Source organism: Dipodomys ordii, unplaced genomic scaffold (assembly GCF_000151885.1).
Source record: "Dipodomys ordii isolate 6190 unplaced genomic scaffold, Dord_2.0 Scaffold153, whole genome shotgun sequence".
Taxonomy (NCBI): Eukaryota; Metazoa; Chordata; class Mammalia; order Rodentia; family Heteromyidae; genus Dipodomys; species Dipodomys ordii.
In genome coordinates, this window is record NW_012267369.1 from 1,045,652 (window position 1) to 1,060,254 (window position 14,603).

The 14,603-nt window shown below is 58.1% G+C and overlaps 1 protein-coding gene across 1 annotated transcript in view; it reads right to left on the minus strand.

Annotated features, from left to right (window-relative positions):
- Positions 1-1,633: 1,633 nt before the first annotated feature.
- Positions 1,634-14,603, minus strand: part of Ruvbl1 (RuvB-like AAA ATPase 1) — a 24,082-nt gene continuing 11,112 nt past the window's right edge. Inside the window, exons 4-11 of the mRNA XM_013032301.1 lie at positions 11,548-11,699; positions 9,640-9,729; positions 8,828-8,977; positions 6,546-6,609; positions 5,424-5,622; positions 4,367-4,469; positions 2,248-2,339; positions 1,634-1,817 (exon numbers count right to left, since the gene is read on the minus strand). Coding sequence (XP_012887755.1) covers positions 1,658-1,817; positions 2,248-2,339; positions 4,367-4,469; positions 5,424-5,622; positions 6,546-6,609; positions 8,828-8,977; positions 9,640-9,729; positions 11,548-11,699 — 1,010 coding nt within the window. The 3' untranslated portion in view covers positions 1,634-1,657. The remainder of the gene's footprint in view (positions 1,818-2,247; positions 2,340-4,366; positions 4,470-5,423; positions 5,623-6,545; positions 6,610-8,827; positions 8,978-9,639; positions 9,730-11,547; positions 11,700-14,603) is intronic.

Genomic DNA, 14,603 nt, shown 5'->3' on the forward strand with positions numbered 1-14,603 from the left:
CCCAGGCCGGACCCCGGCAGACCTGACCCCCGCAGACCGGACCCCCGCAGACCGGACCCCCGCAGGCCGGACCCCCGCAGGCCCGCACGGTGGCGGCCTCCCCCCCACTCCGCAGAGGCAGCCACAAGTTAGCCAGAGACCCAGGCGGGCGGCTGGCCTGGCCGGGGTCAGGTAGGGAAGGCCCCGCCAGCCGGGCAGGCTCTGCGTGGCAGCCCCACCCCAAGCATTCAGGAACTGCCTGGACCAGCCAGGCCTTGTCTCAAGAACAGGAAGTGAAGGAGCCGTGCGGGGCACAGCCAGCAGCCAGCAGCCCTGCCCCCCTCAGCATGACTCTTCTCTTGTGCCAGGGCTGGGGCTGGAACCCAGGGCCTCCCTCACGCGGCCGCCCAACTTCTCTGCTTCTCTGCTCACGACTTGAGCCACACCTCCCGTTCCGGCCTAAGGGCCTCTGTGGCCCAGGCTCTCTCAGCTGCAGTCCTGGGATCTCGGCCTCCGGGTAGACCAGATTGTGGATGAGCCACTGCCACCTGGCCTTTTCCATCTTTTTGGTCTGAGACTGGGACTCAAACTCATACCCGAGACTTTCATTCATTGGCTAGCACTACCAACTGAACCACGCCTCCAACCCGTTTTTCTTTTTCATTTCTTGTTGATTGTGGGGCCTGAACTCTGGGCCTGCGCACGATCTCTCAGCTCTTCAGCTCAAGGCTAGCGCTCTGCCACTTGAGACAGAGCAGCGCCACTTCCGGCTTTTTCTGCTTAATGGGGTGCTGAGGAATCCAATCCAGAGCAAGCCTCATGCATGCAAGGCAAGCACTCTACCACCAAGCCCCCTTGCCAGCCCCATTTTTCTATTGGGCTTGAGCTGAACAACAGAAGCACAGGCACACACTGTGCTGGGGTGCCCCCAAGTTGCCGCAAGGCCACCGAGGGCTGGACACAGGCCCAACGCAGGGACTGTGTCGGGGGGCTGCCCGCAGGCCCTGCTTGGAGCACGACGCCCAGGCGGTGAGGCCCCCCTCCCCCACCAGAGGGCAGAGAAGAGCCTGAGCCTGCAGGGGGCTGGGCTGTCCCCTGGGCCGCAGGTCACTGGGCCATTAGGCACCAGCAAGGGCACGGGGGGCACTGAGGCGAACTTAGGGCTAAAGCTGGATCCGTTTGGGCAACAAAATGAGGTATTAATGATACTGCGGTGCACACCTGGCCACCCAGTGTGCAGGCCGAGGGGCCTTTGCAAGCACCCCCCCCACACACACCGAGGAAGGACAGAGGGGGTGGCTCACCCACGTCTTCTCCCACACCCGGGCAGCAGACAGAAAACCCAGCCTCGCTCCCCAGCAGCCAGGCCGACACAAGACAGCCCATGCTCTGAGGAGATGCAGGGTGGCGGAAGCGCTCAGTGACAAGCACCCCGTGTCCCCGGGAGAGGAGCTCCCAGGAGTCTTCACAGACATTCCATGAACTTACAACAGTCCTGAAGTTTATTTCCTCTTTAAAAGAGACTGTGGTACCAGCTCCTCACCACGCATCACCAAAGTCCAAAGAGGGCTGCGCGCCAGGTGAGGGTTCCTTCAAAGCAGCCACAGAAGCTCTGTGGCTGAGCAAGAAGGCTTTCCACCCGGGGGGTGTGCAGCAGGCCTGGCCAGTCAGGGCGCAGTCACTTCATGTACTTATCCTGCTGGTCGGCCAGGATCTTGGCGGAGGATTTGGCATCGTAGAAGAGCTCGCTGATCTCTTCCACGTGCTCCTTCTCAATGCTGTCCTTCCCGTTGATCTTCGCCAGCAAGTTGGCTGGAGTCAACAGCTGCACGGAGTACCTGCAGCGGACAGACAGAGACCATGGCAGAGCAGGCGCCCCTGCCGGAGGGAGCCCAGGCCAGCAGACAGCAGACAGTGCCGGAGCCGCCCGCCTGACACAGCAGCATCCCCGGTACTTGTCGGCTGCAGAGCCGCCAGGCAGGCGGCAACCCCACGCCAGGAGGGGACCTTCCGCACTCGAGGCGCCTGGCACAGAGGCACGAGACCACCCAAGGTGTGCAGGCTCACTGAACGGGGTGTGAACTCCAGTCCTGTGCTGCACACGCCCCCTGCCCCCCCCAAGGTGCAGGCTCACAGAACGGGGTGTGAACTCCAGTCCTGCACACGCCCCCCCCAGGTGGCTCCGCCCCCCACCCCCCTCCCCCGCAGGTGCAGCCTGCCCCCGCCCCCCCGCAGGTGCAGCCCGCACCCAGGCGGCTCTGCACGCACCTCAGTGTGGTCTTGGTGCCAATCTCCCCCAGGTGGTTCAGGGCCTCCTCGCTGATGTTGATGCCCTCTGTCTGTGCGCGGATCTTAATGATCTTTGGGAGAAAATCACTTGGTCACTGGTGGCCAGCCACCCCAGGCGCCCACCTTCAAAGGGTGCTCAGCCCGCCGGCTGCTGGACGGGAAGCTGAGGGCCGGCCAGCCTGCGGCCCTGGGCAGCCCCCAGGCGGCTCGCAGCTACGGGGCTCCTGCGGGCTGGCCGGGGCCTCGGCTCTGACCTTCCCATGGCGTGGGCACCCTGCTGCAGGCCACTCAGAAAGAGAAGACGTTTTTATTTGTTTGACAAATACAATGGGTTAAATAAATCAAAAAAGTTACTCTTAGATTCCCTCTAGCATCGCTGCGATCTCATGGGGGGGGGGGGGACTTGTCGCCGTGCCGGGGCGAGGCTGGTGGCAGCGGCCCCTGTAGCGGGGAGCAGGGGTCTTGCAGGCGCCCCGGCACTGAGTGATAAGGGCCGGCAGGATAATGATGCTGTGTGTTGTGCAGCTGAGATAACTCGAGGACTTCGAGCCTCATATAATACAGGAATTTTTCACTCTGGCAGCTTCGTAAACAAGATATCAAGAAGCGCTTGTTTAAATTAAAGCTGTAAAAATACACCAGGACAGAGGCACAGGAGACACGGAGTGCTCGCATGAGAAACAAGGTTTCGGGGATGGCCCTGCCACCGCTCGGCGGGGGCCGCCGGGCGCTCAGGACTGTCAGCTGCCTGCAGACAGGAAGGACTGGCTGGTGGGCGGGGCGGGCCCAGCGCCACAGGCCAGCTGGCGCCAGCAGCCTGCACCGCAGCAGGGTCCACACGCCCAGACTTCCAGCACGTGTGGCTGGCTCAGTCACCTCACACACGCCACAGTGTGCTCGCTGATGCAAGCTCCACAGAGGCTCGGCCTATGCACCAGGGCTGCACCACCGGGCTCAAAGCTAAACGCAGCCCAGCAGAAGGGCCCAGGAAGTGACTGGACAGGAAGCTGGAGGGCGGAGCCTGCTCCTGGACAGCGGCCATGGCACAGTTTTGGTGATGGCTGCAGACAGAAGCCTCAGGTTCTACAGAGAAACATCCCCTGGGAGCAGGGAGCCGTGGGTCCTGCAGGAACAATGTCTCCTGGGACCCCCTTCAAACTGCAGGGCCTGGCGGGGCAGGGCTCCGTGGAGAGCACACGTGTTCCTCACAGGCCTGTCTGTGGTTCTGTTCTACCCCCGCACCGTGCAACCCTCCAGGGAAATGCGAACATGGACTCAGCTCAGCCTCCAGGATCTCCAGGCCGCCCAGAGGCTCCCCTTCACTAATGAGACCTTCAGTCAGTGATGCGGTGTCTGTGCAGACCAGGGTGGGCTGGGTTCCAGCAGAAGCCAGGGCCCAGTCACAGGCAGGAGGCCCTTGGAGAGGCTGGTAGACCTTGTGGCTGTGTGCAAGGCACGGCAGAGCCGCACCACCCTCCTCCCCCACCTCGTCACGTGGTTGTACAGAGCCGCGCCCGCGCGTAGTACCTCTGGAACAGGGCGCTTAGGCCACAGCGGCAGAGGGAGCCGCGTCTGGCCCTAAGGTCCAGCCACCTCGAGCAGCCCTGCTGGTCTCCACGCCCAGAGCAACCCGGGAGCCCAGTGGCTCAGGCCGCTCAGCACACAAGCATTCCCTCCCTAGCCACACAGCTCTCCAGGGCTCTGGCCCCTGGCTGGTGGCCTTTTCTGGCAGGGCCCAGGTTTGGTCTCAGTAATGGCTTCAGTGTCTGCAGAAATGACAAGCACCCAGCAGGGTGGCACAGAGCTGGTGCCCACAGAGGGACAGAGCAGACCTCCCGCAGCTGGCCGCTGCCCACCCTCCTTCGCTCAGGGCTGTCAGCAAGTCCGTTCTTTCACCTGTCCCTCCCCTCGCGTTACTGAAAAGGCTTTTGCAGAAGAGAGTGCAGCCAGAACCCCAGAGTGGAGTTCTGCACCTGCAGGTATGTCCACACGGTACAGCCAGCCCACAGATGAAGCCTGAGCCACAGGGAGGCACGGGGGGGGGGATGGGGGGGAGAGGACGGGACAGGGGGGGGAGAGGGCGGGACGGGAGGCTCACCTGCTTCATCTCCTGGGGCGTGTACAGCATGGTGCGGATGATCATCACTCGGTCCAGAAGGTCCAGGGGGATGCCGTGAGGGGAGGTGATGTCCTCGGTGCCCCTGGGCGGCAGAAGCGCCCACCCCCAGCTTCAGACAACACTGACCCGGCACGAACGGCGGCCCCACTTACCTCCCAAGAGAATCAGAGCAGAACCACCGGCCCAAGAAAGCCCAGTCCCCACTGGAATAGGGGAAAGCCGGGGAAGGGGCAGGTACGGCAGCACCACAGCCAGACACGGGAAGGTGGCTCAGTGGTAGAGGGCTTGCCTAGGATGCATGAGGCCCTGCATGCCACTCCTCAGTACCTCATACTCAGAAAAGGCCAGAAGTGGCACTGAGGCTCAAGTGGTAGAGCGCCAGCCTTGAGCAAAAGCTGCTCAGGGGCAGTACCCAGGCCCTGAGTTCAAGCCCCAGGACTGGCAAAAAAAAAAAACTTTAAAAAGCTCATCATTATGTTTTGGTTCCAATTAGATTTATTCTTGGATCCCGGAGGTTTATTGCTAGCTTGGCCTAAGACCCACTGTTAGCTTCCACGTTTTACCGGCTGGGTGATGAAGCGTGACTGCGCCTCCTCTAGGCAGCCAGGCTGGGGCTTGGAGGCACAGGCCCGATTCTCCTGGGAACCCAGCAAGGTGCCTTGGTGGGAGAGGGCTACTGCGCTTCCAGAAACGTTCGCTAGGGATGCACAAACACATGCAGGGTTCACAGTAGTGAACCCTGGACAGACCTGCCCAGGGCCTGCGAGCACACAGGCTCTGACACGCGCAGCTGCCCCATGGGCAAGTGGCCCTCGCTGGGGCCAGCCTGGCGGGGGCGGGGCACCGGGTGCCGCCGTTACGCAGGAGCGGACCTCTCCCGGTGGCGTGCGTGCGTGCTGTGTGCTGTCCTCAGAGCCCGGCCCGCCAGGCCCCCCCGCATCAGGAAGGGGGATGCTGCCGGGGGGGCTCCTGGGAGCACGTGCCCAGCTTCGTGACCCTGGGCTGAGCCGGCCGGCCGGCCAGCGGCGGCCCGTACCTGATGACGCAGTTGCCGCGGTTGGAGGCGAAGATGACGATGGGCGCGATGGAGGACTCCAGGGCACGGTGCAGGTAGGTGAAGCACTCGATGTCCAGCATGTGGACCTCGTCCACGAACAGCACCCCCGGGACCAGCTCGGCGATGCCCTGGTCGATGTACTTGTTCACCACCTTGTTGATCTCCCCTCGGAGCTTGTCTGGGAGACGGGAGAAAGGGCAGGCCAGGTGGGCGCGGGGAGAAACCGCCGCGTTCTCTTCTCCCCACCCTCGTCAGCCCAGCCCGCGGCGGGGCCTCGTGCGCCCTCCACGAGGCCCGGGAGGCAGCGCCTGCCTCACTCCAGGCTTTATTCAGGGCTGTCGTCCCCAACAGGGACATCCCCACGCTGGCAGCCTCCCTGCAGATGCACAGCGAGGCGGCCGGCCCGGCTGGCCTGTCACCCTCCACGCCGAGCCTTATCTCACCCGCACCCAAGCTGCACCCAAGCTAGCGCGCCTCACGCAGACACAGACGCACCAGATGGGGGCTTTCATATGCAAATTTCCCTGTCCGGTACTTTCCTCTGGCCCCTATGACAATGTCCAGGTTAATTAACTTTCAATCAAGTATGGCTGGGCCCTCTGGGGCGGGAGGGAGGCAAGCTGAAGAAAAGCCAGTAGGACTCCTGAGGATGTCTCCAAGTTACAGACCCCATGGAAGGTCACAGCCCTCCCTCTGCGAAAGGTTCCGGAGTGTCTCCAGGAAGGAGCTGGCGCACCGGACAAACCTTCCAAACCTTCCACCGCAGCGGTCCGACGAGAGGCACACGCAACATGGCGGCCCCTCCGGGCCGGAACCTCCAAGGTCACAGTGCCCTTCATGCCTGACTCACATTTATGTTGACAAGGCTATGGGTGGTAATGAGGCAGAGGGCACACAGTTCGGGGCAGCATCAAATGCACGAGGGCGTTGCATTTCCTGCAGAGCTGTGGCCAGCAGTGGAGCTGCTGTCAGCCAGGGTGGCAGCTCAGCCTGCCAACACTTCTTGGTCCTGGGGGACAAGAAACTGGCCTCCCAAGGCCAGAGTGCACACGGCGGACGGCGGGGCAGGTGCGCCGACGCTGCCCTGCGGGGTGCCCTCACCTGTGATTTCTGTCTTCTTTGGCTTCATTAGCTGGCCCATCATGGACAGGATGTCTTGTCCTCCCTGTGCAAGTGCAGAGCGTGGTCAGGCCTGCTTCTCAGGGGACTGTGAGGCCCCTCCCCACCTCTGCCCCCCACAGGCCCCTAGCGCCAGCTACCTGGGGCCCGGGGGGACCCACCCGGGGCCAATCTCTCTTTTCTCTCTCCCAGGCACTCGGGCCTGGTCTCCATCCGTGAGCCTCTCTGCGCTGCACTCTGCCACTTCAGCCAGTGCCACTTCCAGCTTCTTCTCTTTATTGGAAACGAATCTCACGGACTTTCCTACTCTGGGCTGGTGTTGAACCATGGTTCTCAGATCTCAGCCTCCTGAGCAGCTAGGGTTACAAATGTGAGCTACCAGCATCTGGCTGAAGATTTCTTTTTTGCAGTTTTGGGGTCTTATACTTGCTAGGCAGATGCTCTACCACTTGAACCACACCTCCCCTTTTTGCTTTTGTTATTTATTTTTCTCCAGCACAGCTTTCTTCTGGCCCAAGCCTGCCTGGCTGGCACCTACCTGCCCTTCCCATGCAGCTGGGGTGACAGGCAGGCATCACCACACCCAGCTTTCTTGTGGTTGAGATGGGGTCTTGCAACCAAGTTTGCCCAGACTGGCCTCAAACCACAATCCTCCTCATCTCACCCTGCCAAGCAGCTACTCACAGGCACGATCCCTTCTCTGAACCCCTCACTGGCCCCCCAGGCCCTCTACAACCCAAGCCTTCTCTGAACCCCTCACTGGCCCCCCAGGCCCTCTACAACCCAAGCCTTCTCTGAACCCCTCACTGGCCCCCCAGGCCCTCTACAAGCCAAGCCTTCTCTGAACCCCTCACTGGCCCCCCAGGCCCTCTACAAGCCCAAGCCTTCTCTGAACCCCTCACTGGCCCCCCAGGCCCTCTACAACCCAAGCCTTCTCTGAACCCCTCACTGGCCCCCCAGGCCCTCTACAAGCCAAGCCTTCTCTGAACCCCTCACTGGCCCCCCAAGCCCTCTACAAGCCAAGCCTTCACTGGACTTGGTTCCATCTGCCAGGAGGGCCACTCCTTCCCCAAGGTCATGTCAGAGGCCCAGGGCAGCTAACCTACCAGAGATCACTCACACCCCTCCCTGACACACACACACACAGCGCCAGGGCCACATGTTCCTGTGTCCTGCCTCACTCGCCTCTGCCCCAACCCAAGCAATGTGCCAACCAGGGTCTTCCCACCAGCACCTAACAGTGGGGTCAGGAGGAAGGGGCTGGTGTGCTGTCACTGCCCCAACGTTAGCGGCTGCCTGGCGGCCAGCACCTGGCAGCCAGCAGGCCTTGACTCAGAGGCGCTCGCTACTGGTCGGAGGCTTCCTGAGTACTCACTTCTGATCTTCAAATAGCCCTGCTGGGGGAGGAACTCAGGCCATCCAAGACCACGCCTCAGAAAGCCAGGAGTGCTCCCCTGGTGCAGAGTGACCCCCGGCAGGGCCCGCTGTGCTTTTTTTTTCTCTGAATCTCAACAGTCTGAGCCAGGGCCAGTGGTCACACCTAGCTACTCAAGAGGCTGAGATCAGAGACTATGGCTCAAAGCCAGGATGGGCATGAACGTTCATGAGACTCTTATTTCCAGTTAACTGCCAAAAAAAAAGCCAGAAACAGAGCTTTGGCTCAAGTAGAAGAGCACTAGCCTTGAGCAAAAAACCCCTCAGGGACAGTGCCCAGTTCTGAGTTCAAGCCCCAGGACTGGCCCAAAATAAATCAAGTTAAATAAGTGAAGCAAACCTTTCTCAGAAATGTCATAAAGTGGCGACATACTTTCCTGTTGATTAGACGAGGTGCTGCGCATCCACCGTTTGTCTAGAGAGCAAGCACAGCCCCTGCTCAGAGCCCACATCGCGGGGGCCCGGGGGGTGAAGGAGCCAAGCAGAGGCCGCACCCACGGCTGTGCCCAGTCTTCCGAAATCCTGCACAAGGCCCACACAGCACTGTGCTAGCAGGCCATGGCCACGAGGGCGTGCAGAGTCGTCCAGGGCTGGAGAGGAGCCATGGGGAAGCTGGCTGGCTGGTGCAGGGCCAGACCGCTCCCAGGGACAACAAAAAACAAAGCATAGGAAACGGGCTGTGACCGGCGCCTTTGAATGGGAACAAAGGAGATCGGGCTCTCGTGTCATCCTTAATTGCTGAACATCACAGACAGAAAAGGACCACCTGCCGGAGAGGTGGCAGGGAGCCTGGCTTGGCTGGGGGTGTGGGGGGGGAGGAGGGGCAGTACCTGGGGCCGGGCGTTGGCCACATCCAGGTCATGCAGAGTCACATCCTGGATGATCTCCTTCTTCTTGTGCACGTCGCCCTTTGGCAAGGGGACGTACTCTTCAGCTTCGAGGTCAAACTCAGTGGCATAGGTGTCGCACCTGCCCTGCCTCTGCGGAGAGACACCAGCACCCGGTGAACGCACACCAACACCGCCCGTCCCCAAAGGGCTTCCGTGTGCTTCTCCCCAAACTGCCCGGCAGAGGGAAGCTATCTGCTCATCGCCGCCCAAGCTCCCCGCTGGAGACACCGGATACTTTCTCCAAGAGTTTGTTCCCTCTGTTTCTCTCAACTGTGTGCAATTCCTGATAAAGGGCAAATCGCATAGATTAACTGGAGGCAGAGAGGGGAGCAGCCCGACTCCTTTGTAGGTGGGTGATTTATTGTAGATATGAAGTATTATGCTCATCCATTAAACAGTGAGGAGCACTGTACAGGACGCCGAGAATCAGATAGAGAAAGAATGCCACCTAACGCAGCAGCGCGCCTTCCCACATGCATATATCTCGGGAAGCAAATACCAAGGAGATAAAAGGAAGATTAAATACGTTGCACATTTCAATTTGAAGATGACTAAAGTTGTTTGCCTTCTTACCCTGTCCCCGTCCCCTCCAAGCAGGCTCCGCTCCCATCCCGGGAAAGTTAGAGAACGGGAGAAAGGCAAGCACACGTTGCTACGCGTGGGGGCCACCCTCCCCTTGGCGCTGGCCCCGAGCGGAGGCCAGCCCCTGCCCCGTGGCACCTCTCCCACACAGCACCCCAAGACAGTGTTACCTTCACAGCCCCGCTGTTGGCCTCAATGTAAATCACATCTCCAGCTTCCACTCGCTCTTTCTGCAGGCTTTCAAAAATACTGGGGTCCAGCTTAGAAACAAACAGACCAGGGTGACTCAGACACAGCAGGTATGCTCCACCGCTTCCACAGCCCTCCAGGGAAACCCAGGAAGGCGGTGCCGGCGTGGGCCTGGATTACCAAGTGGGAGCATGAAGCAGAGACCAGAGGAGGGTGGGCGGGACGGCGGTGTGCGTATGCGGAGCCCTAGCAGGCAGAGACATCTGCCCTAACCCTCTCCAAAGAGCAAGCTGCTCTGCTCTCCCCACGGACAGCAGCAGAGCTTTCTGTAAAAGAGGCATCTGCCAGCACCCTGTACCAGCCGGCATGCTCAGCAGCGCTGAGTCCCAGCATTGTCATCTACAGGCCAGTGAGTGGGTGCCATCACAGATGTGGGAAACACCGTCCCTCAGGCCTGCCTGCTGACTGACGCAGCAAAGACAGGGACTGCGGCTCTCTTCCAAGCGGTCCGATCACTGCAACCAATCCCCAGCAGCTCCTTCGTAAGGACCCTGAAGTCAGACCGAGGTTCTCTATGTTACCTAACACAGAGTGGAAAACCAAAACTAGAGAGCAAGAGCGGAGGGCTTGGTGAAGAAGCCAGGCGCAGAGGAACACGTGCGGTCCCGTGTGGCTCAAGTGTCCCCAAGAGACCTGAAGACAAGAAAGCAGATGAGCGGTGGCCGCCTGAGGCGCCGAAAGGTGTTGGAGGTGGGAAAGGATCTAAAGCTGGACTGTGGTGGCGGCGGTCCATGTAAATACATTGGGATTCTGTAAACTGCATGCTTAAGGTGAATAAGTTCTATTCAAATCCCATCCCACCGGCCTCGGCAGGTGGGTGGCCATGCTCTCCTGGCCGGGCTTCACAGGCAACCTGCAAACTTAGTACACACCCACCCGGCCCCTGAGGCCCTTCCACCCCCGTGTCTTAAAGAAAACGTGCCTAACGGCTGCAAAAACAGCTACATTGCACTACACGCCTTGTTCCAACATGAGATACACTGAAGGGTATACTTTTCTTTTTGCCTCAAGCATTTTATATTGGTTAATTTCCCAAATGAATTGACTGAGCGTGTAATTACTGAAAAGGCAGCATACCTACTAAGAAATCTAATTAATACAGCATGGAAGTGATGAGGGGCAGGTATAAGAGAGATTATTTGCAGAAGCAAGCTCCTGAGATGAAAACCCTGTTAGGGAAAAGAAAAATGGCCCTTTGACGAAGTGACATTTTTATGGCCTCCATAAAGCTGTGACCAAGAAACAACCTTACAAACCAAAGACCCATAAAATTGTAGAACAGAGTAAAGATGGAGATAGTATATGGCCACTCCACTGCCGTTTATAGATGAGAACACTGAGTCTCAGAGAGCTCAAATGACTTCCAAAGGTCACACAGCAAGTTGGAGGACAGAGAGCACGATGGTTAGGATTCAGTCCTGCAAACCAGCAGGACAGCTGTCTAGCCTCTTTGTGTAAACTAAGGGAAATCAGAGACTCAAACAGCTACAGGTGAAACACTTGCTGATGCGGTTCAACCAACACTGGTAACGTCACCTACTTCTCCTAGCCCACAATGACCTCCAGATACTACCGCGCAGGGGTCAGCAGGTGGCTAACGGACGCAGGCGTGGCCGCTCAGAGCCAAGACATCCTTCCAGCTCCCCGCCGCCGCCGCCCGCCTACCCAAGGTCTGAGGACGATCGAGCGCAAGGCACGCGAAGCCCAGCCCAGCGGCCTGCCGGCTCTCACTGCCAGTGCGTGGGAACTCAGCTGCCCACCCCGCAGGACAAAGGCCTGAGCCCCCTGGCCAGGCCTCCAATGCTCCCGCCCGGGGCCGCCCAGCTCACCTTCAGCTGCTTGGTGCCCTTGGCTGTCTTCAGTCCTATGATCACGTGGCTGATGGTTTTGCCGTAGCCCCCCATTGGGTTCTCTGTCTCACATGGGGTCAGCTCTGTCACCTCCCCTTCATAAACCTCCTTGGTCTCCTTTATTCTCAGCCCTGGAAGAGAATCAACCCTAACAGCATAAGGTCAGGGTAGACAGGAAATGCAGCTGCATACATGCAAACTGCAAGTATTACTGAGAAATGTGGGAAACGTGATCTTACCTCAACTTTTTAAAAGGACTTTTCCCCCCTTTTCAAAATATTTTTTATTGCGATTAAGTGATTACATAAATTTTGCAGTATGGTGGGATAATGATACTTAAAGTCACAAACACATTTTAACTTTGACGGGGCAAATTGTCATGATCGTGGTGTCTGCAGTTTGTGAGTTTTACCAGCGTTAACAATACAACTAGCTCTTCCACACTTCCCTTGTGCTTAGTGTGAGCTGCTCCCTCGTCCCCTCCCTTCGCTGCCCTGAGCTGCTTAGTTCACTGTCATCAATGTCCGGTGCAGCGGACAGCCCTCTGTTGTGTATTTTCCCACTTCCCTCTGATTCTGTGCCTCCTCCTGGCTTCCCTCAGATGTACACATATATATTCCATTTATGTGGTCAAGAGCACGGAGTCATTTAGAAATGATGCAACAAATTGAATGGAGGTCCTTTGTTTCATGAGTCTGTTTACCTTGCATTTTGAATTTAACATTAAAAGACTTTCTAGGTTCAAATCTAGAACTAGATATACAAGCTGTAACTCTCAACGCTGTTGTAGACGTACAACTGAGAAGGCAAAACCTACCTTTTGTGCCTCACCTAGCGTTCATTCTCAGCCGTCGGCAGCTTTTGCTCCCTGCTCTTCTGACTCACTACCCGCGTCTGACACACTGGGGCCAGCCCAAGGCCTGCCAGGGGTCAGAGGTGACCCTGCCGAGCCCTCCAGGCCTCCAGCTGGTGCTCCGAGCACACTGACAGATGCACCAAGTGGTCCTGCTTTGTTTGCAGGGGGCTGTCCACAGCTGTCCCAAGGCCACAAAAGTAAAACAAATAATTTCTAGAGCATTTATCCCCCACAATATACATTACAGTTTAAAAACATGACATTAAAAGGTGAAGGAAATGGGGCTTGTCTATTGTGATTTCTAAAACAGTGATCTGAAGTTTATTTTATTTCACACATTATGTATATGGACAAAGCAGCCAAGCCCCCAAGAAAACGCAACTGTGATCATGTTTATCCGCAGTTTAAAAGCAGGCACAACTATACGACGTTAGAAATCGGGATGGTGGTCACTGGGAAGCCGTTTTGGGGCACGGGCAACCCGGGTTCCTGCCTGCGTAGCTCAGCCACACGGTTAGGCGGTGTGCACGCTGTGCAGGTGAGCACACAGCAACTAGAAACGTGCCGTGCGCCAGGGCGGGGCTCACGGCTGTGGGCGCCATCACACCCACAATCCCCAGGCCCTGGCTGTTCCAAATCTCAGCAGCGGGGTAAACTGGGGAGGCCAAAGCCCCCGTCCACAGCCGGGCCCCGGCGGCGTGCTGCCCTCCGACCCCAGCGGCACGGTGCTCTCCATCACTCCCACTCCAGCGCACACACACTCCACCCGCCAGCTCTGGAGGAGCCCCAAAACTTCACTCCCTAACATCAAGACGGAAACTTTGCAAACAGCACACCAGAAAACAGCGACAAACCTGGAACTTTCATCAAACCTTTTATGTCCCAGAGATTAATTCCGCCAGACGGAACTCTACCCTCAAGTACTGTCAGCTGACTGTGACCTGAGACCTCTTGGGAGGGGGGAAGGGCACCTGTCTCTCACTAGTGCCCGCGCCTGCTCAGCAGGGGCTCTGCGGGACAGGCAGGAGCAGGAGGGGGGGCGGCAGACAATGGCACGGGCTGTTAGCAGGGAAGGGGCGGGACGGGCGCTATCTCTGGCAATGACAACACGAATGACACCGGTTTCATCTGCCGGCTCAGGTTTCTAAACCTCTGACAGCGACCTTCATCACATCAAGGAAACAGCACAGACTTGTGGCTTTTCATTTCTGGTGGTTCACTGCCTCCTCCCACCCCCACCGGAGACGGGCAGGGCTCCTTTCTGCAGACCGCCGATGACCAGCCCTTTTGTTCACTGCGTCTTGCTGCCATCAGAAGAAACACACTGCCTCGTCCTTCAGACACACAAATCACAGCACAGATGCAGCAGTGTTCTCTCGTCTCTACTTTTTAAAGTCTCAAGGTGTTAGGGCTGCCTTTAAGCAATAAGTACATGTACTCATATGAAAACCAGTTTGTCACCTTTGGTACATGTCAGAAAACAGTTTGAAATAGCTATTTCAAGTAGGTGGGACATCACGAATGTCATCACTGGCAGTCAGGCACACGCCTGTAATCAGGCACTTGAGCCTGAAAAAATTCAATGCAAGCCTTGAATTTGAGGCCCTGTCTCAAAAACAAAAGAAAAAAGAAGAGGAAGGGGATGAGAGGCATGTGTAGAAAGGGTGGTACGCACCTTAGTTCCAGCTGCTCAGGAGGCTGAGGTGGAAAGCGCACTTGAGCTGAAGATTTTGGGGCCAGTTTGGCAAAATAGCAGGATCCTGTCTCAAAGAAGAGAAGGACTGCTGGGTGCCGGTGGCTCACGCCTGTAATCCCAGCTACTCAGGAGGCTGAGATCTGAGGATCACGGTTCAAAGCCAGCCCGGGCAAGAAAGTCCGTGAGACTCTTATTTCTAATTAATCACAGAAAAAGCCAGAAGTGGTGCAATAGCTCACGTGGTAGAGTGCTCACCTTGACCAAAAGGAGCTCAGCACCCAGGCCGAGTTCAAGGCAAAAGTAACACAAAACTTAGCACTCCGAAGGGCCCCGCCCTCGCTGGCTCAGTCACACTAGCATGGGACAGGAGGATACAGGAGGGGACAGGACCCGCCAGGGCTCCCGCTGGCCTCAGTGCACTGCACAGATGCACACACCCGCCAGGGCTCCCGCTGGCCTCAGTGCACTGCACAGATGCACACA